The sequence below is a fragment of the Arvicanthis niloticus genome, chromosome 24 (genome assembly GCF_011762505.2).
Source record: "Arvicanthis niloticus isolate mArvNil1 chromosome 24, mArvNil1.pat.X, whole genome shotgun sequence".
Taxonomy (NCBI): Eukaryota; Metazoa; Chordata; class Mammalia; order Rodentia; family Muridae; genus Arvicanthis; species Arvicanthis niloticus.
Window position 1 is genome coordinate 14,837,204 of NC_133432.1, and position 24,284 is coordinate 14,861,487.

General features: G+C 53.4%; 1 protein-coding gene across 10 annotated transcripts in view; it reads right to left on the minus strand.

Annotated features, from left to right (window-relative positions):
* Positions 1-24,284, minus strand: part of Pitpnm2 (phosphatidylinositol transfer protein membrane associated 2) — a 137,118-nt gene that overhangs the window by 2,926 nt on the left and 109,908 nt on the right. For 4 of the 10 annotated variants that reach the window (XM_076922873.1, XM_076922872.1, XM_076922875.1 and 1 more), the window contains 23 exons: positions 22,891-23,105; positions 21,489-21,610; positions 20,210-20,437; positions 15,160-15,459; positions 14,215-14,310; positions 12,473-12,577; positions 12,246-12,313; positions 9,506-9,753; positions 8,878-9,067; positions 8,615-8,734; positions 7,532-7,770; positions 6,933-7,111; positions 5,525-5,695; positions 4,873-5,022; positions 3,809-3,973; positions 3,238-3,399; positions 2,352-2,500; positions 1,940-2,056; positions 1,556-1,672; positions 1,304-1,452; positions 979-1,128; positions 272-455; positions 67-195 (listed from right to left, as the gene is read on the minus strand). In XM_076922873.1, the coding sequence (XP_076778988.1) occupies positions 67-195; positions 272-455; positions 979-1,128; positions 1,304-1,452; positions 1,556-1,672; positions 1,940-2,056; positions 2,352-2,500; positions 3,238-3,399; positions 3,809-3,973; positions 4,873-5,022; positions 5,525-5,695; positions 6,933-7,111; positions 7,532-7,770; positions 8,615-8,734; positions 8,878-9,067; positions 9,506-9,753; positions 12,246-12,313; positions 12,473-12,577; positions 14,215-14,310; positions 15,160-15,459; positions 20,210-20,437; positions 21,489-21,610; positions 22,891-23,105 (3,753 nt within the window). Of the gene's footprint in view, positions 1-66; positions 196-271; positions 456-978; positions 1,129-1,303; positions 1,453-1,555; positions 1,673-1,939; positions 2,057-2,351; positions 2,501-3,237; positions 3,400-3,808; positions 3,974-4,872; positions 5,023-5,524; positions 5,696-6,932; positions 7,112-7,531; positions 7,771-7,894; positions 8,012-8,614; positions 8,735-8,877; positions 9,068-9,505; positions 9,754-11,814; positions 11,972-12,245; positions 12,314-12,472; positions 12,578-14,214; positions 14,311-15,159; positions 15,460-20,209; positions 20,438-21,488; positions 21,611-22,890; positions 23,106-24,284 lie in introns of those variants that run through there. The other 6 variants (XM_076922876.1, XM_076922877.1, XM_076922878.1 and 3 more) reach the window with 6 other exon arrangements.

The following is a 24,284-nucleotide window of genomic DNA, read 5'->3' on the forward strand; positions in this document are numbered from 1 at the left end:
ACAGGCAGGCTGTTAAGTGTCCCGGGGTTCCCCGAGGAACGTGTACCCTTCAGTTAACCCCATTACCTGGCACTGCTGCTGCAGCTTCTTGGTGGGGCGGCCCACAATGTAGATGTGCATGGGAGACAGGCTGATGGAGTTGTAGACTGCCACATCCTTGGTGGAGCCGTAGGCCGCATGTGCACGCAGGTGCAACTGTGGAAGAGACAATGATGGGCACAGGCTGGGTCTTCCAGCCCGCCCCTCCTTACCCAGTCTTCCCAAGCCCCACCTCAGAGATGAGCAGCTTCAGGAAGTTAGCCTTGTGACGCAGTGGGTCGTGCACCAGGCCATCACAGAAGGACACCACACCATGAGGGAAATTGTGCTGAGCCAGCCATGCCACCACCCGCTGCTTCTGCATGTCGGGCCGGCCGGTCACATAGATGATGAGGTAGCCCAGGTCCTGCCAGTGTCTGTGGAGGCAAGGGGCAGGCATGGTGTCCCATGGCTGCCCTCCTCCTCGAGCCTCCCTCTTTCCTGCCCAGTCAGAGCTCATCTGAGCCACTGAAAAGTACATCTTCAGCTGAGCCTTGTGGTGCCAAGCTTCCCTGATTGTAATCCCAGATACTCGTGAGGCTGGGGCAGGAGGATGGCAAGTTCAGGGCAGCCTGGACAACTTGGTGAGACCCTGTCTCAAAAAGTGGAGTGTACACTGCCTTGTACAAGTGAGGCCCCGGGTCCAATGCCAAGAAGTACACACTGGCCAGCAGTAGTGAGGGCAAATGGCAGTGTCCAAGCCCCGCTGGCACTGAGCTTGTGGGGGTATCCTAGGTACCCTCAAAGGAGGCATCCTCGGAACTGGACTGACATCAGGCTTGCCAACGCTTGCTCAAGGGCATACCAGTCGGTGGTGGCACCGGGTCCTCAAGGCTGTGCTGAGAGTTTTCCTCCTCCACTTGTCCTGCAGCCCACCCACCTTCTGACACCCACACTCACCGCACCACGTCCACAGCCCCGGCGCGCACCTTGGGGTCGCTCCCCATGATGGACACACTGGCGGCAAAGGAGCCATCGATACTGAAGACCACAAACTCTGTGCCCTTGGGGAGCACAGTGATGTAGCTGTCGGCAAATGTGTGGTCTCCCCTGGTTGTCAGGGATAGCTCATCAGAACCAGCCAGAGCATCCACCCTTTCCCTCCCTCCCTCCCTCCCTCCCTCCCTCCCTCCCTCCCTCCCTTCCTCCCTCCCTCCCTCCCTCCCATGCCCAGGAGGCTAGCCCTGCTCTGCTTGCCCCACCAGAGGCACGTAGAGGCACGTACCTGACCACCATCTTGATAGGGTAGACGCCCACCCCCAGGCGGTGTGTTTCTGGAATGGTGTAGGAGACACGCCCACTGCTGTTGGTCACTAGAGTGTCTAGGTACAGCCACTCACCTGAAGGCGGCTGCATCATGATGTGTACATCCACCTGAAGCCCAGGTAAGCTGGTTATAAACTGGCCATGGTCTGGCCTCCGTCCCCACTCCCTGGCCAGGGGAATGGAGTTAGACCTCAGGTAGCGACATCCTTACCTTTTCCCCAGTCAGGGTGACCATGTCCAAGGGCCCGTACATGAACCGGCCTGTCACAACCTGTGGGCCATCCTCATTAGCAACTGCATCATTGATCCGGTGGTTGGCTGCCACGTTCTGGGGGAGGGGAGGTCAAGGTGAGGTGAGGAGAGGAATGGAGAACGGCGGCGGGGTCTACTGGGCTCACCTAATACCTCTGTGAGTGGGTCTAGGGGTTGAGCCCATGCTGCGGTCCAGCAGCCTTGCTGTGCTTTCTTCCCTCCCAGCTCCCGCCTCACTCCTCACTGATCAGATGAGACAGCTCACAGCAGTGTGACATGGCTTCTGATTGTGCAGACTGGACAGGATGATGACCGTGGGCCTGAGCACCCGGAGGACCCTCACCCGCAGCTTCACATGTGTCCTCCTGCGTTGCCACTTCTCCCTGGGCTGCGAAGGCGTGAACACGGACATCTCCTTTCCGTCCAGCTCTAGGATGCTCGAGCTGTCATGCCGCATGACCTGGGGACAGAGGCAGGCTATGGGGACAGGCTCAAACCTGGGTGGCTGCTCTAGAAAAGGTCTAGCCGTCACTGGAGCTGGCAGTGGGCACCTGGCAGGGTCTGTAGGACTATCAAACCCTCTAATCTTGCCTGCCCCTCCTAACGCAGCCAGCTCCCACTTTTGCTGTGAATATGTACTTTTTCCTACTCCAACACTCCCTGGGTGCTGGGCGCCGGCCTGATGGCACAGGGAGGAGCCCTTACACTCTCTGAGGGCCTCCTGTGAGGCCCAGTTATATCTGGGCAGTAGGTACCTGTCTCAGTAGAAAGGAGACCACATCGGTTGACTCCCAGTAGCTGGCATGGAAGAGGTGGGGCAGGGCCACTGTGGGGAAGGCCGTGAGGGCGTCGGGGCAGTACAGGGCGTAGTCAATCCGCTTCTGGCCCCACCACTTGGCAGCAACTGCCAGGAGGAAAGGTTGTGATTGCCCTGCTGGGCTCCCGGGACAGAGACCCTAGTGGTCACTTGTCACTCAGACCTCCCGCCAGGTGCAGTCAAAGCAGGTTTTTTTCCCAGGCTGGTTACAGGCAAGCAGGTAAGTGTAGAAGATGCCCATGGGCAGCCTTGCTGCAGGGAATATGAAGCCCAAGGGGCGTGAGGATCTCTGGAGCAGGGTGAGCTATCACAGTGCAGATGACGATCAAGAGGAGCCCCTACTCTAGACCCTGGCCAGGACCTGTCTATATTCTTCCTGTTCCCAAGGTGCAGACATGTAAAAGAAAGCACAGAGACTCCTTGGTTTGACAATTCTAGAACCTCCAGATAAGGCCTGCTGCCCTTGAGGTGGAAGGGTGAGTAGTGAGGCCTAGGGCCTTCAAGACAGAGGGACTTGAGTATCCTCTCAAGGGAGACAGAGCACGGGACATGCCATGCCTGGTGGCTGTACATAGGTGCTTATCTGGTGCCTGCTTCGTGGGGCTTAGCTCCCCTGAGCTTTGCCCATGGCTTGTGAGACAGCACTCCCAGGTAGCTCTAGCCCTGTTCTCTCCTCCCTCAAGGCCTGCATCCTCCCCACCCAAGGCTGTGTTCCCTGAGCCTCAGCAGGAGTTGGCAGGCAGGGCCTCGCAGTGAGCTAGTGAAACATGCTTTGGCAACAGTGAATGATCCAGTTAGAGGGCAGAGTGCTGTTGATGGGGTACCTTTTCCGATGTCCAAGTCAGGGAGGCAGGGGGCCCTCTCCAGGTTAGGGCTCACCTGCCTTGCCCTGGCACGGGGACCCTGGGTGGTAGGGGATGGGGGGGGCAGGGCGAGTAAGGATAGGCGCCTGATGCTGGGGGTGTGGTTGAGCGACGAGGGACCCTCTGAGGAACAAGAACAAGGGGGGGGGGGATGGTTCAGACACACACACACACACACACACACACACACACACACACACACACACACACGGCTCCTACCTTGGTAGCAGACCAAGGATGATATTAGGGTAGAGCCAGGACCCATCAAGGGAAGACCCTTAAGAAAGCTGAAGTCTCAGAAACCTCTACAGCAGTCCCAGCCTTGGCCCAGCTGCTTACTGCAGCCTCATCTCTGCCCTCCCAGTGAGGTCAGCACAGGCTGGCACTGCTGATCAGTGACTGCAGTGGAAGTCCCCTGGCCCTGCCAGGCGAGGACACACTTCCTGCCAGGTAGACACCACTACCACCCTCTTTCCAGGGTCCCCAGCTGAAGTATCTGTGGCAGAAGCACAGGGGATAGAGAAGCACTCACTCTGGGCAATGCTGGATGCTGTGTAGCTCTCGGCCATCCCTGACACCTGACTGGCAATGCTGATCTCACTGGCTCTGCGGAAGCCGCGGCTAGCAGGGGCTGTGCCAGGTGACGAGGGGGCTGCATGCTCTTGGAAGACTGTGTTGTGGGTTTGGAGCACATCCGCTGTGGGGGGAAAGGGACAGAGGTCCAGGTTAAGAGAAGGCCTGACCCTAGGTCTCCCAGCAATGGGAGAGGCCAGCTTGCTGGGGCCAGCGTGCACCAGGGCGCAGCTGGTTTAGGGCCTTGAGAGCGAAGGGCCCAAGCTGAGGCAGGGAGGGAAGGGCTGGGCAGAGAAGGGTGGACAGACGGACACAGACATGGGGTAGGGAAGCAAGGCATGGGTTCCTGCCCTCCTTGGCCACTTCTTCCCCATATTTGGCTGTATAGCTGCTCTCTTAGCCCATCCTGGAGCAGCCCACAGAATATCAGCATGACCTCGGGCAGCTTTCCAGAGATGCTAAGCATAGGCTGAGGACTGAGAAGAAGGTCAGCCCAAGTGGCCCTCACACATAGGTTCTAGCCAGCCCCTGATGGCATCTAAGGACAAAGGCAGGTGCTGAGGGGCCCAGGTTGCAGGCAGGACAGAACAAGGGTCAGCTGGAGGAACCAGTCTGGATGACATATCAGGCCTGCATATCTTCAGGGAGGTAACGAGTGAGACCCAGAGGCCCCACCTCATGCTAGCACCAAGGTATTTTTCCTAGCTGTGGGGTGAGAGGTGACTGCTTGAGGCCTCACCCTAGGTCTGCTCCCTACAGCTTCAGGAAGGTCAAAGAGCAGCCTTGGAAAGTCACATGCTGTCTGACAGTGGGACAGCCTCTGCCAGTCTCTGGGAAGCGGCGACCACTTGCATTAGGGTCGCTTCAGCATCTGGATCATCATGTACAGAAAGGAGTCACCAAGACAAACTTCCCATGGCCCAAGTCCCACAGATTGAGTGGCCAGAGAGGGCATGAGGGGGGTAGAGGACCAAAGGGGGGCAGCCAAGCAGACATCAGTCACTAGGAGTGGGGGGTACACACACTCAGAACAGCCCAGGCTCTGGCGGGGCCCATCCTGCCAGGTGAGCGCGGGAACAGGGATACTGGTCTCCAGGAAGCTGTCCCCGTGGGGGAGAGGGGCCAGGGGGCCGCCCTCCAGGACCAGCTCTGGGTTTCTCTGCACGGTCTCGACTGGAGGCAGACGGGAAGAGAGCAGAGGACAAGAACAGACACTCAAGTGGGCCATCTGCACATGTGCTGACACAAACAAGGCTCCTTGAGGACCAGGACACGACAACAAAATGCCAGGATACAGGCTGCAGCAAGGGGATGGGCCATTCTGAGGGCAGTCCCTCCCATACTCCCAGCCATCTCTGGGCAGCTGCCTACCACAATGGACCCAGTCTACAAGGTTGTTAGCTTGTAGAAGAGCCTCAGCTAGCTCCCTGTTGGGTTGGGGACCCCAGGCAGTAGGGGAGGGAGTATGGCCCTGGCAGTTGCTGGGAAGCCCTCAGGAGGCTCTGACACTCTTGTCCTGCAGGGGTGGGGAGCACAGCTACATCTGCACCTCACTGTTTACTTGCAGATGTTCGCTGGGGACAGGTGTCTGCCTCTGCTTCCCTTGGGGGTATAGCATAGAGAGCAGTTATTCCCAACTTGAAAAACTAACCCCCCACCTTCCTGAAAGCCTCACCCAGTAGTGTGGAACAGCCGTCCCCCAGCGGGTAGCGCTGGTATCGAGGGATGCTGAAGGGCGGCAGGGTGTGGAAGCGTCGCTCCAGCAGCGGTTCCAGGCGGGAGGCTGAGGGGTCCGCAGGGTGGAAGAGGTTGTACACTTGCTGACACGCTGGCCGCAGCTGGAAAACTGGGAGTGGAGGGGCACAAAGAGAGAAGACTTTGGGTGGTGAGCAGGGGGCCTGGGGCCCAGGCTGCCTTTGCCTTGTGTTTTTATCAATTTGGGATCTGTGTGGATCATTTCCCTTTATTAAGAGATTTATTTTTCTGAGGCATGGTCTCACTCTGTAGCCCTTGCTTGCCCTGAACTTCAACTCTTCCTGCCTCAGCCTCCCGTGGGCAGTGATTACAAGTATGTGCCACCATGCCCAGTTCCAATCTTTCTTTCTTTTTTTTTTTTTTTAAGTTGGAAAGACGGTAGTCACACTGGTAAGAACCACAGTTTGGCACTGAGGGCATGTGTTGGACAGCAGGGTGGAGGGCTCCTTCCAGCCCAGGATCCCACCTGTATTTTCAGCTAGGTGTCATAGGCACACATAGGCTGACGTCACACCAGCAGTGCTTGCCCAGTCCTAGGCTGCATCCTAACACTGTGAGTGTCAAGCAGGGGCCTTCCCTGGGAGACAGGCATGTCCTTTCCAATCCGCACCCACGGGAGCACACAGCAAGCTTTCTGAACTTGGCCTTTTCATGATGGGATATACAATTCCACCTAATTCTGCCTTGCGGTGGCAGGGGACACCACAGAATGTTCTCTGCATGTACATGAGAAGCAGTGAGACCTTTCTGAGCAAGGCAGATGGCCCCGTCCTGCAGGGGGACAGCTGCCCCCTGGGAGAATGCTCAGTTGTGGAGTCCCCCTCACAGCAGAGCTGCCATTGCTACCTCATAGACAAGAAGGGGCAGAGAATTGGTGGTCCACTGAGTACAGGGCCTTCATTTTAATCTGGTCCCAGAGTTTAGCTGCTCTTGACTTGTCTGAGCCCCTCTAGGGCTGTGCTGGTTAATGCTGGCACAGATCAGGAATTACTGGGATGCTAGGATACTGCCCCACCTCTCATTTCCAAGGACCATGAGGCACTATGGCCATATCTGTCCCTGTGGGTGGTCTCCATACCAGAGACCGTGTCTGTTTTATCTGACCTCTGACCCTGCTGTGCACCCTCACTTCTTCAGGGGCCTTAGAGTTATGAAGCAGTGGGTTTCAGGGGATGAGTAGGTGCCTGAGCTGCTGGAGAGGCAGGAAGGACAGTGCCTTTGGTGGGTGGAGATGTTGAAAGGGCTGGGATGTGATCATGGCCTTGTGACTGATCCACGCGGTCCCTGTCCGGTTCGTGTGTCCTCTCCTATCCCTGCAGGCCTCTCACCGTCCAGGGAGGGGATGACTGTTTTCCTCAAGGCTAGGACTAGCCCCAGTGGGCACCCGAAGAGGAAGAGGTCGGCGATCTCGAAGTCAAACTTGCCCAGGGCCCCGGCACCATCCAGCATTGTGGAACTGCTTGAGCGGCGGGAGCTGGGCTCATTCCTCAGCACGCTGGCATGGAGGCTGCAGTGGGGGACGTGCAGGTCACCCAGGGTCAGCTTCACAGGGGTCAGACTGGGTCTTGTGGCCCCTTAGGGACTAATCCCTGTACTGTTCTGAGAGCAGAGCTACCCAGCACCTACTAGGACAATCCTAGTGACAGCATATCACAGCCTCTCCAGGGGAGCCCACTGCTTTCGACATAGTCATGATGGGATCATGCTGCCTGACTCTACCTCACACCCACCCTCAGGACAATGTGTTTCCAGTGGCTGAAGATAGCCCTTGTTGTATAAAGGACCACAGAACCCAGTAAACTGGAAGTCCTCCAGATAGGAATGTCCAGAACCCCACACATGCATTTGGCATGATTGTTGAAAGACTGCCCTGGTTCCCTCATGCTGGGGCCTTTCTCCTCCTAGTGTACGGTACACCAAGCCCTACCTGGATAGGAAGGCCTGGTGTTGCTGGATGGTGTCCAGCTCATAGGTGGATGAGTCACTCCTCTTGCGGGGCAGCTGCCTTCTGGAGTCCTCGGTACCGTTGCTTCGGGGGATGTCAATGTTGCTGCGGCTCAGGTGCCGACTGCTCTCCAGGCTGGAGCCTCCGCCACTGCCACCGCCACTACCACTGGAGCAGTGTGCTGCATTCACCAGGATGCCCGGGGACAGCAGGTCAGCGTCCTGGAATGGCCATGGAGGCTCACTGCCAGGTGGTCCCTGGCCTAGGCCCTTCTTCAGTGTTCTGTGAACCCCTCCCTCCTGACTCCAGGCCCTGCTGGCCACTGCCCAGCTGCAGGCTTCTCACCCAACTAGAGGGGAAAGTCTTGTCTCCCACTGCCCCTCAGACTACTGGCTAAGTCCTAGCAGCCTTCACTCCAGGGCTGGCTTGGCACACAGTGATCTCTCCCAGGTGATGGCCATTCTACAGCAGGAAGACATCAGGGTCAGACAAAGGGGAACAGGGTGTGCCCATCTCACCTCCTAGGACCAGAGCGGTGCCATGCAATGCAGACCCTAGTGTGTGAAGCCACGTGCTCTCCTGGACACATTGCAATGGTTATCCAGACCCCAAGCTTCACACTGCCACCTGTGGTCACCCACACCAGCAACCTGTGTCCTTCCCACTTGTCTCCTGGGGGATACTGAGGTACACTTTCAGCTCTTTCGAGCTGTTGCTGACCTGCTTTGGGTACTTTCTTTGACTTAGCCTGAGACCCAGAGCACATGCTTGCCATGTCTCTCCTAGCCCTCTCATCTCCTGCTCCAGAGGGGAACTCCTGCTGGGTCTCATGGACTTTGGACATTGTTGAATGACAAAATGGAGAGGGCAAGGACTGTGGTGTCTGGTCAGCTCCTTGGGGCCTTGGCTGGGCACACTGCTTGTGGGTCATAAGCACAGGCCAGCTGATGGCTTGGTGGCCTGCATCAGGAAAAGCAGCCAGTCTCCATGGTATGTGAGAGACAGCAGGCCTTAGTGGAGGTTTGAGACCAAAGGATGCCCCACCCTCTGCCCCTGTTCAGGTACCTGCATGCTGACCACACTGCCCCGGCGACTACTGCTTTGGCTCTCAGACACCGGCTGGCCACTGTAGCATAAGGCATCAAATGCTAGGATGCCCCCAACACAGTCTCCAATCAGGCAGACCTGAAGGCAAGAAGGCAGAAGTTTGAGTCTTCATTCTGCTTTCTGGGCTGCTAATTAGGAAAAGCAACCCCCTGCTCCCCATGACCTGGTCCTCTGGCCAGCCCACCCTGAAAGGTCTTTCTCTAACCCCTGACACCACTCACCTGTCCGTTGAAGGTCACACCTTCCTGGGACTTGATAAAGTCTCCATAGGCCAGGTTGGCCCGCTGAATCACTGTAGCAACTGCCTCCTGGTACTGGGGTGAGGAAGTGGCCAGCAGGGGCAGGGCAGCCAGGGGGATGTGGTCCTGGCTGCTAGACAGACAGCCCTCATCATGGCCATAGGGACTGAGGCTGGGGGGGAGGGTCTGGGTCAGCAGAGGGCAGGTAAACTCAGCTTGACCCAATAGCCCTCCCCTGATCTAGAAAGCAGGCCAAGCAGAGCTGCTGCCTGCTCCGAAGCACTCATGGAGACACTCCTAGGTAGGCCTAGAACCAGCTCAGAGTGCCAGGGCCACTGAGTAGGCTCAGTTCCCAAGGCAGGTCAGCATTTCCATTCTACAGAACTGAACTGTGGACTCAGCTGGGGACTGTCCTCCTAGGAGCTGAACTTATCTTGCCTGCATGGGCTCTGCTGCCTTCAGACTGAGGGGATGGATGGTGGGAAAGAACATTCTGGATAAAGGACCTAACACTGGGGAGCCATGCAATGCTCAGGGCCAGAGGTGGGGACATATGTTGCTGCTTCTTCCTGTGGGGCATGATGGGTGTTGGCAAGCACATGCCACTCACTTGGAGACGAGGGCGAAGGCGTCAGCACAGATGGGTGGGCAGGGCACCAGGCGGATGGCTAGGTGGCCTAGGGCACTGGGATAGTGCACACGCATGACGGTGTCGAACACGTTGGTGATAGTGTTGGTGTCACCCTGCTTGGAGCTGGGGTCCCCCGCTCCAGTGTCCAGGATGGTACCTCCGTGCAGCACCAGCAGCAGCACGTGAATCTTGGAGGGTGGCGCGGCTAGTGGCTGGCTCACCTCATCCTGCATGGGCAGTGGTGGGCATGAATTCCTTGCCAGGCCCCAGGTGCCCTAGTTTTTGTTTTGTTTTGTTTTTAAATAAACTGCTAGGAATTGAACTTAGGAGCTCAACATGTGGTGGGCCAGCATTCAACTCCTGAGCTATATTCCCAGCCTGAGAGACCTGGATTTTGGTTATCTGGTTATAGGGCCTGGGGTTCACTGCCTCAGCCCTTCTCTTGGACCCCTGCAAGGACCGGAGACTGGAGATGGGAGTGGCGTGGCCTGACCAGGGTCACAGCAGACTCAAGGAAGGGTATCTTCTGGAGAAATCACCAGTTCCACCTTCTTCAGGGTCTCAGGCAGCAGCTGTTGTTTGAGCTACCAGGCCTCTGGATGTCTTCTAAGTGTCTGCTTTAGGAATAGTTCTGAATTGACTCAAACAGTCAGACAGTGCTGGCCTGGGATCATAGGGGTCATTAGGAGTGGTCAGGGCTAGGAAAATCTTTCTCTGAGGTCCTCTACTCACTCTCAGTCCAATGCCCCTTTACTTCTAGAATCTAAGGCCAAGGGAATCCTAGCACAGCAAGAAAAGGGAGATCAGGTCATGAGCCTACCTTCCTACTGGCCTGTTATACTGCTATGAAGCCAAAGTGAGACCCTAAGATGTATGCTGTGCACTGGGCTACAGAGCTGTTCCTCTCAGACAAGGAAGGAGGGTAGAGAGGCTCAGGCACTGGTCATATGGCTCATTAACACCAAGGGAGAATAGCGCCCAAAGCCCCTGCTAGTTCTCCTGGAAGCCCAGGCTGTGGCCCCTATTCCCAGAGGCCTTTCTTTTTTTTTTTTTTTTTTTGGTTTTTCAAGACAGGGTTTCTCTGTGTAGCCCTGGCTGTCCTGGAACTCACTCTGTAGACCAGGCTGGCCTCGAACTCAGAAATCCGCCTGCCTCTGCCTCCCAAGTGCTGGGATTAAAGGCGTGCGCCACCACCGCCCGGCTAGGCCTTTCTTGAATGCTCACTGAATTCCTAGTATGTGTGTAACAATGACCACTGGTCTGTATCTGTTGAGCCATGTTATGTCCGAGGGTGTGGGAACACGTAGGGAAGAGAAGTGATACCTGTCTTGGGCTTGCTCTCTCTCCTCCCAGGGTTAGGGTAGGAACAGCTACACATGCAGGGACTGCCCACCACAGGTGGCTTGGGGACAGGGAATGGCGGCCATTCCCATTATGATCAAGTTATAGAGGCTTCTCCAATACAGTGGGCACACGGTTTTGGAACACTGTCTATAAAAGCAGCCTCCCAGCTCCTGGACATGGCGGTACAGTCCAGCTGTACCTTGTCACCTAGGAAGAGGTGGGACTATCCTCAGTGCATTACTCTGGCTCGGCCCCTTACTGGAAACCTTCAGGGATGACCACAGGCCCAGAAACACAGCTTTTCTCACACTCAGCCAAAGACAGCAACTCCCCCTGCCCTGAGCTCTAGTGGAAGCAGAGTTTACGAGAGTGAGTGGTGAAGTCAGCGATGGTTGCCAGGACAATCCCAGTCTGCTTCTGTCAAGCCACCCTTTCATGAAGAAAGGTTCCAGTTTGGGGGTTAGTATGGGCAGAAGGGTCTGACTTTGGATGGCAGTGCCCCAGACACAATGCTGGTCTCCTCTAACTGCACATCCCAAGGCAGATCCTGCGCCTCGGGCTCTGCCCCTCTCCTGGGGGACAGTCAGAGCTGTGTGCGCTGAGTTGGGAGGGCCTCTGCTTGCTTTGTCTGACATTAAGCAGCAACTGACAATTCCCTTACCTGCTACCCCTTCTAGAAAAGTACACCTCCACCTCAGACCTCAAAGCAGAAGACCTCAGAGGGGAAGAGGTATGCCTGCCTTTCCCAGGCCCTCCAAGGGGACCAGAGTCCCCACAGAGGTACTATCTCCACCTTGGGCAGCCTGGGGACAGAGCAGGACAGTGCTTATGACCGTAGCATGGCACAGTGGTGGCCCAGCCTGGCTCCTGCCCCAGTGCAAACAGCTCTGACGGCCTGCAGGTGGGAGCAAGCTCCAGCAAAGAACCCCCAAGCGGACACAGGCTCTACAAAAACAGCTTTATTGGACACACTGAGTTCTGCCTGGCCGGAAGCAGCCCTGGGCCACAGCCGCATCACTTCTGCTCTGGGTTCTTTTCCTTCTTTTTTTTTATCTTCTTGGGCCACCGAAAGGATGGGAACATGGAGTTCTTAGTTTTTTTCTGGAATTTACAAGGATCTCATTTTATTTTCCCAAAGGTCAAGGTTTTTCAGGGGGGTAGGGCGGGGCTGTTTGCTGTCCCTAGTTCTCAGGAACACCAATAGAGACAGGGCTGTCTGGTGTCCCCATAGAAAGGTGGCAGGGAAAGGGGCCCCAGGTCTCTCTGGAGACTGTCTGGCCAAATGTGGATACAAGGCTCTGGAGAACTCTGCGTCTGTAGCCTGCACCCAGCCCCTCCCCACAGCCTTGAACTTAGTGTTTAGGTAGATACCTACCTCCATGTTCAGCTGCTCCACACTGGAGGCTACCCTGAACTCGGAGTCGCTCTGGTGGTAGAGCCCATCTGCAACACAGAAACCACATTGTAATCGCTGCTGCAGTAGACACCTGGTAGCCAACAGGGAGCTCTACCCAGGAATGCTGCAAGTCCCTGGGTCCCACCATTGTGGGGGAATTGGGTAAGGCAGGAGTGGGCCACACCCTCCTTCCCAAGGCTGGTTACCCTGTGATTCCTCAGGCTCTGGATTCTCCATTTTGTCCATGAGGTCATTGGAATTCCATTTGGTGATGTCCTTGGCGTGCATTTCCTCCTTGTGTTGCAAGTTCTCTGGGGAGGAAGAAGCACTTGGGTGCTCCTGGAGCCCACATGCCCAGTGTACCCAGCTGTGTCTTATCCTTCCCTGTCTTAGTAGGCTAGCAGGCAGCTGTAGACCACCCGGCCTTCCCGGCCTTCTGTCCTATTTAGTGTATTCATGATGCCAGACAGAGATCACCACTATCTAATTCCAGAACATTCTCATCACCCTGCATGTAACCCCATCCTCAATCCCAAGCAGCTGGGCCTCACAGCATAACCCGAGATGCCTGCTGCTGTGGTATCTGTGCCCTTTCCCTAAGGCAGTGGTTCTCAACCTGGGGGTCACACATCAGAGACCCTGCATATCAGACATTTACATTATGATTTATAGCAGTAGCAAAATGACAGGTATTGAGCAACAATGAAATGTTATGGTTGGGGCCAGCACAGCATGAGGAACTGTCTTAAAGGATGGTCAGTCGTCTCAGGAAGGTTGAGGACCACTGTTCTACATTCTTTTTCAACATTGGGTATGTATTTCCTCTCTCAAGGACAAAGTGCCAGCTAGGAGGGGTGGGGCACCAAAGACACCCTTCTTCATTGCTTCAAGTGCAGAGCTTGGCTCGGGATCCCCCGCCACCTGTTTCCAGGTTGTCTAATTCCAGAACGAGTCAACAAACATAATTTTTTTGTTGTTGTTAGATATCAAGTCCCCAAGTTTTCTCACTGTCAGTCTGGCTACCCAGTTAACTAAAATGCCATGGGCAGCTCCTCTGCTCCTCCAGGCGATGGCAGAATGAGAGAACCTCGCTGTTCAACTGTGGCATGTTCCCATCTCCCTTCCTTCCTTCCTTCCTTCCTTCCTCTCTCTCTTCTTTCTTTCTTTCTTTCTTTCTTTCTTTCTTTCTTTCTTTCTTTCTCTTTCTTTCTTTCTCTTTCTTGTTTTTTTAAAAGATTTATTTATTTTATGTATATGAGTACACTATAGCTGTCTTCAGACACACCATAAAAGGGCATCAGATCCATTACAGATGGTCGTGAGCCACCACGTGGTTGCTGGGAATTGAACTCAGGACCACTGGTAGAGCAGTCAGTGCTCTTAACTGCTGAGCCATCTCCCCGACCCCCCAGCTTCTACCCTTTGCATGCTCTGGGGCTGGCTGTGCTGCCAGCATGCAGTGACCCAGCTTTCCTTCTGGGCCTGCCTGCTGGCTCCTCTGAGTTCTTTGACAGCATATTTGTGGTTCCATGTGGGTAAGGCAGTCCTTGCAGCTCCCAGCACAGGTGAGCACAGGGCTGTGTGCCACAGTGCATATTTTTCAATGAGTGGGGAATAGGCAGTTCATCTAGTTTCTCCTCATTGCTTTTCTAAAGAGTCTACATTAGATGCATATTAATTTACATTTAATGAAGAAAAGCAATAACAAACAATAAAGCAAGCACAAAAATTGAGGACTAAGTCATACTTCTTATGGAGATAAATTTATGTGGTGGCTTCCCAGTGACCTCATCTCACTCGCTACACTATCCCTGAGCCTGGGCTATCCGCTGTGATAGCATGGGGACAGGTAACAGGAACAGTATAGTGACAGGGGTTTCACACCCTTTAATAAATCTCCCCACCTGATCCAGGAAGGGCCCACAGGCTGTAGAGGTGACCTGCTTACCTTGTGCATCGAAGAACTCGTCCTCTGAGCCTTCGTCAGAGTCCCTGGCGATACTCTGCATCCTCCACTCAGAGATGCTATGTCGGGAGGGGCTGGCTGGAAGGCAAAACCCTAGTGTGATGGTCCAGCCTGCAGAGGAGGGCTCTGTTGAGCCAGCAAATAGGGAGTTATGATGCCATCCTGGAGGGCTAGGTGGGCATCACTAGAGAAGTTTGCCATGGACAGAAATGAAGAGACTAGTGGTGTCCAGGGTCCATCTGGGTAGAACTGTCTGGCCCTTTCTGAGGGAAGGGAGCACCATGTTGCCTCATGGACTATGCAGTCTTATTCAGGGCAAGCTTAAGACAGGAGCTCAGATGAGCCCTGGACCTGACCATACACAACTCCTTAAATATGGCCACAGCAGAGCTGATAAGTAAGTGCTGGCTGCAGGGCAGTAGGAAGAGAAGGGAGACCAAGACATCAACTCCCTTCATCCCACACTCTTGGAAAAGGGTTACTGGTCATGGGGGCAACAGGGGGCTTACAGAGGCAAGACTGTCCACAAGGGGGTAGGATGAGGAGACCTTACAGGGCCAAGACTGGCCACTCAATGGGGGGGGGGGGGGGAGTGGTTACCTTCCAGGGATAGAACTGGCCACACAGGGGAGACCTTGCTTCATCTCGTTGCTCAGAATCTGATACCTTGAAAATATTTTCTCTCACTGGGGAGTCTACCTGGATCTACCCCCCAGATTTCCTCAGTCACAGACTGTTTAGGGCTTATGAGTAAGTCTGGGGATGCTGCTTGAAAAAGGCTGGGTTCACATCACGGTGAAGCCCCACCTGGAACCAGGCTCCACTACATGCACAGGAAAGTAAAAGAGCGGCAGGGATACAGCGTGACTTGGCTACCTTGGAAACTGGGAAGGTGGGCCTTGCACCAGAAGCAAGAACCCAGCTTACCTCCCCGCTTGGAGGACCTTGAGGACTTGGAGGAGGTGGACCACTGCTTCTTCAGGCCCCGCCCCAGAGGCTCCCCACTGTTGTTGCCGGATTCAGAGGTTGGTCCAGGTGCCTGGTCCTTGACAGCATTGTCATGGCTTAGTTCTGAAGGTCCTTCCTCCGAAAACTGGGCCATTTTGCGGGATAGCATGAGCTGCACCTCCCTCTCCAGCTCTCGGATTTTCTCCATGGTCAGCCCATACCATTCATCCTGCCAGCACCAGGCCTGCCGGTGGGCCCTCACCATCACCCGCCGCAGGCCTGCACAGAGCCAGAGGACAGGGTAAGCTCATATCAGAGGCAGTATGCACCAGGGCAAAGCTATAGGTCAGGCTACAGTCACTGATAATCTGTGCCTCCGGTTCCTCTTATTGTCAACCTACAGAACTGGCTCCCAGTGGCCTCAGGAGTTCACAATGGCTGTACATCTGGAGGACAAGGCTTTGGTCAGAAGTCACAGCTTATTGTAGGGGAGTCATGCCCCAAGGGGAAGTGGATTTGGACCTCCCAAAAGTTTTCTGTCTGGTCTACTTTTCCTGCTGAATTTTCCATATAAGATGAGAGTTAAAAATGGGTTGCATTCTATCTGTCTCTCCCTCCCTCCCTCCCTCCCTCCCTTCCTCCTCCTCCTCCTCCTCCTCCTCCTCCTCCTCCTTCCTCTCCCTCTCTCCCTCTCTCCCTCTCTCCCTCTCTCCCTCTCCCCCTCCCCCTCTCCCCCTCCCCCCCCTCCCCCCTCCCCCCCCACCCCCCGTGTGTTTGTGTATGAAAGCCAGAGGTCAACATTGGGTGTCTTTCTTCTATCATTTTTCTATCTTATTTTTGGAGGCAGGGTCTTCCATTGAACCTAGAGTTTGCAGATTTGGCTAGACAGCAAGAGCCAGGCACTCTGTCTCTCCCTCCCCAGCCCTTGGATTATAGGCTTACACCATTGAACCTGGTTCTTTTGTGTGGTATCAAACCTCAGGTCTCACAATTCTGTGGTAAGCACTTGACTGAGTCATCTCCCTAGCCCCAGCACACATCTTTAACTCCAGCACTTGGGAGGCAGAGGCAGAGGCAGAGAGGCAGAGAGGCAGAGAGGCAGAGAGGCAGAGAGGCAGAGAGGCAGAGAGGCAGAGAGGCAGAGAGGCAGAGAGGCAGAGAGGCAGAGAGGCAGAGAGGCAGAGAGGCAGAGAGGCAGAGAGGCAGAGAGGCAGAGAGGCAGAGAGGCAGAGAGGCAGAGAGGCAGAGAGGCAGAGAGGCAGAGAGGCAGAGAGGCAGAGAGGCAGAGAGGCAGAGAGGCAGAGAGGCAGAGAGGCAGAGAGGCAGAGAGGCAGAGAGGCAGAGAGGCAGAGAGGCAGAGAGGCAGAGGCAGGTGTATCTCTAGGTTTTAGGCTAGCCTCGTCTACAGAGCGAGTTCCAAGACAGCCAGGGCTATACAATAAAACCCTGTCTGAAATCAAAACCCCAAAACCCCAAAACCAAGACCAAAAATGAACCAACAAACAACTGCAACAAAAAGCTGGCACACAGCAATCCACCCGGGAGGCAGGGGGAGGAGTTCATGGTCATAAGGGTATCCTTGGCTAACGCTGAGCTGGAGGCCAATCTGAGTCCCATGAAACCCTGCTTCAAAAACAAACAGCAGTGAGCGAGATGGCTCCATGGGTAGAGACACTTAGTCAGCAAGCACTTGCTGCTTTCCCAAAACGTAAGCGTTCAGTTCCCAGTACCCACATCAGGCCAGTCACGGCCACCTGTAACCCTGGCTTCAGGGGATCCAATACCCTGCTTTGCCTCCATGGGTATTGGTACCCACATGTACATTGCCACACAGAAACACACACACATCACATACACGGACTTGGTTTTTCGAGACAGGGTTTCTTTGTGTAGTCCTGGCTGTCCTGGAACTCTGTAGACCAGGCTGGCCTTGAACACAGAAATCCTCCTGCCTCTGCCTCCCAAGTGCTGGGACTAAAGTCGTGCGCCACCACTGCCCAGCCTACATGGACTTTTAAAAAGAGCATAAAAGGCCTTAATGTCCACACCGCCCAGCAAAGCCGCAGTGTTCCCAGAGTCGGGGTTTTTCCTCCCCACTTTGGACTCCTTGCTGCTCAGTAGCACTGGTTCTGGGGTCCTGGCTTTTGTGTTTGTTGCTTGCACTGTTTTTGAGCTTAGTGTGCAGCTGTGTTTTCTGCACAGAGTATTGGAATAGCCTGGCTGGTGCTATTTACATATGTGTGTTGTGCTGTGTTTTCTGCCCTGTGCTTCTCTGGCCGAGCCTCACCTTTCCCACTCTTGTGTGCTCTAGAGGAGGGATTTGTTGTGGCACAGGATGGATGCATTTGAAACACTGGGTTTCTTTGTTTGTTTTTGTTTTAGTTTGTCCTTTCCATGCTAATGGGTCTTTGGCTCATGTGTATAATTTTCTGTTTTGTGGCTCTGAACATTTTGAAATGTGTATGAGTTTCAGGGGGCATTCTTGAGAGAGGTGATGGCTGGTTCTCAGGGACGTGTCCTTCGCTTTCTCGGAGAATTCTAGGTGGCCTTCCAAGAGGCTGAGCTCTGGCATGTCCTCGGGTTCTCCCAGCTTCTCCCCAACCCTCCCATCCCATTCCTCTTTTTCTGTCTTCCCATCATTCTGAGAGTCCAGTTGTGGGGCTTCTGCTCACTGGTGGGACAGGATGGAGCTCTCCGTCAGCCAAGCCTGACTATATCCCTTGCTTACACCTGAGGGTGGTATCTGATACAACACCTAGGTGCTTCCGTTTCCTTTCCTGGGCCCGTCTTTTGGGCTCACAGTCTACTCTCACCAAGCAGGGAAAGACTTCCTTTTGGGCTGGCTGGAAGGGCTGGGACACTGAACTACAGCTGGGGTCAGGCTGTTAGGGTCAGAGGTTGGAAGTAACTTCTCCAAGACAACTTGTGAGTACACTGATGCTCCCAGTGCTCAGAGAGGGCTGTGTCGTGTCTGCCGGCAGGTCTGCACCCCAAGATACACCCCACAACAACTCTACAGAATTGGCACTATTACACCCCTCACAGATAAGAAACTGACTCAGAGAGAATGCTGATGCCTCAATGGCACTGCGGTAACTGCATGTCACAGCTGTCCTAACTGTCCTCCTTTCTGAGGAGAGAGGTGACTTTTAGGAAGTTGGGGAAGCTGGGTTTTGCCAGTATCTCAGGGATTACAGGGGAGGGCATAGGGCCCACAGAGCCTGGGGACCACTATGTCCAGGACCAGGAGCCCCAAGTAGGCCATACTGGAGAGATTACAGTAAGGGTGGGACAAGCCAGCAAGACAGTGGAGACAGGAAATGGCCAGGGCAGCCCCACAGTCCTATTATCAGCTCTCATGTCACCTATGAGATGAGGTCCGTGCTCAAAACCACAAACAGGAGGCCCAGTGGGGAGGGCCTGTTGACTGATACCCAGGCTGCCTCTATGACACTGTCCTCCTGGCTGACAGTCTCAGAGTTAGAGATGTGGGGAGGTAGCAGGGGGATTTCTTGGGTCAGTCTCAGCTACTATGAGGTTAGACAGATGCAGGAATATGTCCCATCTGTCTCCTGTTCACCTCTGCTGAAGCCTGCTGGGAAGGGAGCAGAAGATCATGTATCTGAGATGCTGCCCGGGTATGGAGCTGGAGAAACTGTCCCTGACTGTCCAGGCTGTTGAACACTCAACATTTCTCCCTTTCCAAGTGGGAGGCTCCCTTCTCAGAGCCCAGCACTCTGCTGATGGCAAAAATGCCTTCCACAATCTCTAGAATCCACATGTACGGGGCTAATGCCACCTCCACTGCCAGTTGAGGAATGTCTATTCTGGGTCTAGTCTATGTGGGGTCTTCATTTCGTCCTCTATAAACAGGGCAATGGAGCCCCCGTCATGGGTAATCATGAGTTTACAGGATGAGAGTGGAGCATGTTGTCAGTGGTGTGGCTCTATTCGTGCCTAAAGTAAGTCTCCCTGATTTGTGCTGGTCTCAAGGTGACTACCTGGGTGCTCCTGTGAAGTCATGAGTCTAGGGCTCCAAGGGAAGAGAAGGAAAGCCTTGGGCAGCATTCCCTGGCTGGGAGCCCCCAGGCATCTGTTGGCTCACCTGTTCCTTAGACACCTGCTCTGGGAAGGGCCATGTGGGTGTGAAGGGCACTATATCTGAGCTATTCAGCCATATGGACGTTCCAGCCTGTACAGAGGCAGAGCTATGGCCCAGCTATGGTTTGGACCCCCTCAAGTAGAGGAAAGAAAAGCTTGAGAGGCCCCAGTGGCAGATGGGGGCTGGGGCGCTGTCTGCAGAGGCTTTTGGCATGAGTGTGGTACAGGCTACACTAGCATATACCAGCCAGGTCAGGAATGTCTGGGCAGTGGATGAGGCATCTGCATAGACAGCAGGCACACTGGTCACGGATGGCCAAGACAGAGTGGAGAAGGGGAGATGGGCACAGGCTCTGGGGTCTGTGGTGACTGGTCTTGCTTGTCAACTTGACTACATCTGAATTAACTAAAGCTTAAGCAGCTGTGCACATCTGTGAGAGATTTTTCTTGATTGGACCATTTAAGGTGGTAAAACCCACCCTAAATTGGAGTCCTACTTTCTGGTAGCACCCTAAATAGAGAGCATGAAAGAAAAAAAAGCTTCTGCTTGTTGCCTGCTTGCCCTCACTTGCACTAGCAAGTCCATATGTTCATTAGCATTGGAGCCTACTTCTTCAGGATTCATCCAGCCTTGTGGACTGAACAGCCATTGGCTTCTTGGACTTTTCATCAAGAGACAGCTACAGCTATTGTTTGATTACTTGGACCACATCCTGTACATTATTCTAATAAATCCTGTTTATATTCATTCATTCATTCATTCATTCATTCACTCTCTCATTCATCTCTCATTCATCAGCGCTGTTTCTCTAGGAAACCCTGACTCAATACAGGGTCATCTCTTAGTAGCAAACTGTAACAACACAATCACAGCACATGGAGAATGGAGGCAGACAGGTAGGCACACCTCGTCCCTGCACATACTCACCGGTGTCGTGGATGAACCTCTCAATTTTGGACTGCATGCCCCAGTATCGGAACTCCACCTTGCAGAGCTTGTAGGCACACATGATGGGGAGGAGCCGCTTCTTGTATTCCTGAATCCAGTTTTCAGAAAGAGGTCCCCGACGGGTCTTGACTGACTGGAACAGCTTGGGGTCTTCTTCTGTCTTATATTCATTGGGGGGCACAGGATCCTTTACAATGTCGATGATGTCTATGGGGATACCCTGCAAATGGTCACGTCTGCCTAACTTCCATCCACCCTTTCCAGATCCCTAAGTCCTTACAGGGCCCAAGGCTCATCATATATGTTGCATGTGTGTGTGTGTGTGTGTTGAGGACCATTGATTCCCTGACTGCTAGCCCTGAATCTTTCCTATCGTGCATGTGCTTGTGTGTGTGTGTGTGTGTGTGTGTGTGTGTGTGTGTGTGCGTGTGTGTGTATAAGCATGTCACTGGGGATTGGACCTAGTACCTCACATGTATTATATGAATGCTCTAGCTTGTGTGTGTGTGTGTAAGCATGTCACTGGGGATTGGACCTAGTACCTCACACGTGCTATGTGAATGCTCTATCATTGAGCTATATCACCGATCCTATTTATACTTGTTAATTTTGAGACAAGGTCATATACTAAGTTGTCCAGGCAGGCTTTGAACTTGTGATCCTTAGCCCATACTATATGGCCTGGGTCTTGTAGCTTTTTCTGTAGTCAGCTTGAGAAATCATGGTCTACATGTGCAGTTAAGTGAACCAGTGAACCCATGGGAGGAGGGTTTCCATGAAGAACAATAGGGTAGGGAGGACACACAGGGTGTTGGAATCTTTCCAGAGAAGGATGGCATTTTAGACAGAGTAGAACTGGAGGCCCAGACGGCCCTTGCAGCATTGGTGCTGGACTGAGATGGGATCTCGGGACCACGGGGGTGCCTGCTGGGGACAGGAGACTACTGTGGAGGTGATAGAGAATATGGAACCTGAGGTCACTCCAGGCCCAGACAATAAAATATGGGCCAAGCCCACCCATGGCATTCTCAAATGGCATGTATCCCAAGAGTACACATGTACACTTATAGGGAGGAAAAAGTCGACAGTCTTGGCATGCACATCAAGGGCATGGAAGTCTGTCCTGCCTCACTCTGCCCCGCCCCCCAGCTAGGAATCCAATGTACTCTCAGGATGAGATCAGGCAAGGGCAGAGGGCCACAGCTGGAGTGGCCTGGGGTGGGAGTGATGCCTGCCAAGCTTCAGCCTTCATGCTCACCTGTTATCAGCTGGTTCTTTTCCACAGGAGACAGGTTGAACACATTATTGTTTTCCCCAGTGTCTGTCTTATAAAAGGTTTCAATGTCAATGGAGAACTTCTCCACAAAGGGGCAGGTGAACCTGAGAGAAAGAACAGCCATTGGGACTGCACCCTGGAGGGACTGTGACTAGTTAACAGCCTGTCAGACCACACTGGAAACCAGCAAGGTGATCAGGTGACCAGGTGACCAGGTGGGTTGAATGAGAATGGCCCCTACACATATGTGAGTTCCTAGTCCCTAGTTGATGGAACTGTTTGGGAAGGATTAGGAGGTGTGGCCTTGTTGGCAGAGGTACAGCATTGAGGTTTCAAAAGCCCACACCATCCCTGGTTAGTGCTCTCTCTTTGCTTCATGCTTGCTTCACGCTTGTGGAGAAGGGGAACGCTCTCAGCTACTGCTCCAGCACCATTACTGCCTGCCTGCAGGGTGTTCCCCGCCATGACGATCATGGACTCATCCTCTGAAACCATAAGCTCCAATAAAATCTTTCTCCTATAAGTTTCCTTGGTCATGGTGTCTCTTCACAGCAGTAGAAATGTCAATAAGGCAGTGGGGACGGGGTTGGCTAGGATGTAACAGGGAAGTCTCTTTCCTATATTGCCATCTTGTCCTAAGAATGGCCAAGAGAGCTTTGGGGAGAGAGAGACAGGGATGAGGTCTGATGAACTGGCAGCCTCTAGAAGCCCACATATGGCATCCACGTGAGTAGGTTTGGTGGGGATGCATACACAGCTAGAATGGCAGTGCGCTATAGAGTCAACGGGTCTGCTGAGACTCCTGGCTCACACCTGCACGGAGCCCACTTGACAATAGAACGGCTCTTCTCTGGGATGGAGAAGAACTCTCTGAAATCCTAAATTAGCTCCCAGAACTCTCCAGGAGTGGGGTTTGTTGGGAGGAAGCCCTGGGAGGCTAGAGAGGAGTGCCCTTGGTCAGTGCGAGCTAGCACTGAGAGGCAAAAAGTGAAGAGCTTCTGCTGGAGTCCTGAGAAAAGTCCTGCTTAGTGTGGGATGTATTAGACACTGCTACAGCAGCTGAGTGTCCCAGAGGTGGGAGACCTTGGACCATCAGTTCATACTTCTTCCCAGCAGGCCCTCTCTGTCTATAGGAACTTAGTGTATGTTTATTCCTTGAACTTTCCTGCCTGTATGACCTCCATTGGTATTTCTGTGAGGCACGCATACAGGGGCATCCTTCCCTTTCCTGCATGTGACCAACTATGTGCCATTAGGGGACATATGTGAGACAGGGTTTGATATTTCAGGGGAGCAGGAGTTGAACCTGCCAGGAGAGTTCCTGGATACATGCTGAAGACTTCCTCCAGCAGATGGCATGCTGAGGAGGCAGAGGCAGACGCACCTTGTTCGGGTATAGGGGTAGGCATTCCAGGACTCCTCCACCACTCGCAAGGCTGCCTTGGGCAAGATGGAGCGAAACCAGCCAGGAATGTGCATGCCCACGTGATACACCTTGTGGGTGTACTGCCCAGAGCCGCCAGGCCCATCTGTGTAGGGCCGGTTCTCCAGGATCTCCACTCCGCTGCCTTGTCCATAGGTCTCATTTCGGCTCTTTTTCTGTGGGGGAAAACATGTTGGTGTTCAGTCAAAGTACTTTGCACAAGAGAAGGGGCTCAGAAGACTGAGAACAGGAAAGGTCTTTGGCTTTGAGGTTGGCTCCTTCTGTGTCATTTCAGGACACCCCAGCTTCCTAAATCTACCTTGTGGCTCCATGACCCCAAGCCTCCTGACGGAAGTGAGAGTCCTGGATTTTCTCTTTAAGGTCCAAGTATTAAAAAGCATAAATCATCTGCTCTGACTCTTACCTATCCTAGGAATGAGCACCAAGATGCACGCTTTGCTTTATCTTTGAGTCAGGGTCTCTGGCTGACCTGAACTTCCTATGTAGACCAGATCTGCCTTTCCAGCCTCCCGAAGCTAGGATTAAAGGTGAGCACTGCCACATCTGGCCTCTTCTTTCTTTCTTTCCTTTTGAGACAAGGTCATTCTATGTAGCCCGAGATTTGCATTTCTCCTGATTCAGCCTCGATTGGAATTAAGTATTTGCCACCATGCCAGTGTTGGATGCCAGTGGAAGCTTTCTGCTTCCACTCAGTTTTGGACTGTTTGTTCCAGCCACAATAATTAGGCAAGAAAAATAAATAATAAGAGGCATCCACACTGGAAAAGAAAAAGTAAAACATCTTAGTTTGCTGAGGACATGATCTTTATATAGAAAACTCTAAGGAATTTTCCTTAATTCTCTTAGGGTTAATTAGACGAATTTAGCAATGCTTCAGAACACAAAGTTAACACACAAAGCTGAAGAACACAAAAAGGAAACTGGTTGCGTTTCCAACAGCGTTTGCAACCACAAACAGGGATACATTTAAATAGAAAAGTGAGAAACTTGTACGCTGAAGACCATAAAACCAAAAGAAATTAAAGACCTAAAAACTGGAAAAGCATCCTTTCTTCATGGGTTAGGAGACACAATACTGTTAGGACAACAACAGTCCCCAGGAAGCCTGCAGGACCTGTACAATCTCTACCAAAGTTCTAGTGGCTTTTTCTTTTCTTCTTCTTCTTCTTTTTTTTTTTTTTTTTTTTTTTTTTTTTTTTGTAGGAACAAATGGATGTTGAAATTCATATGTTATTGCAGGAGACCCCACAGCTGAAACAAACAAACAAACAAACAAACAAACAAACCTAAAGCAAGCTGGAAACTCATACCTCCCGGTATCACACAATCTTATA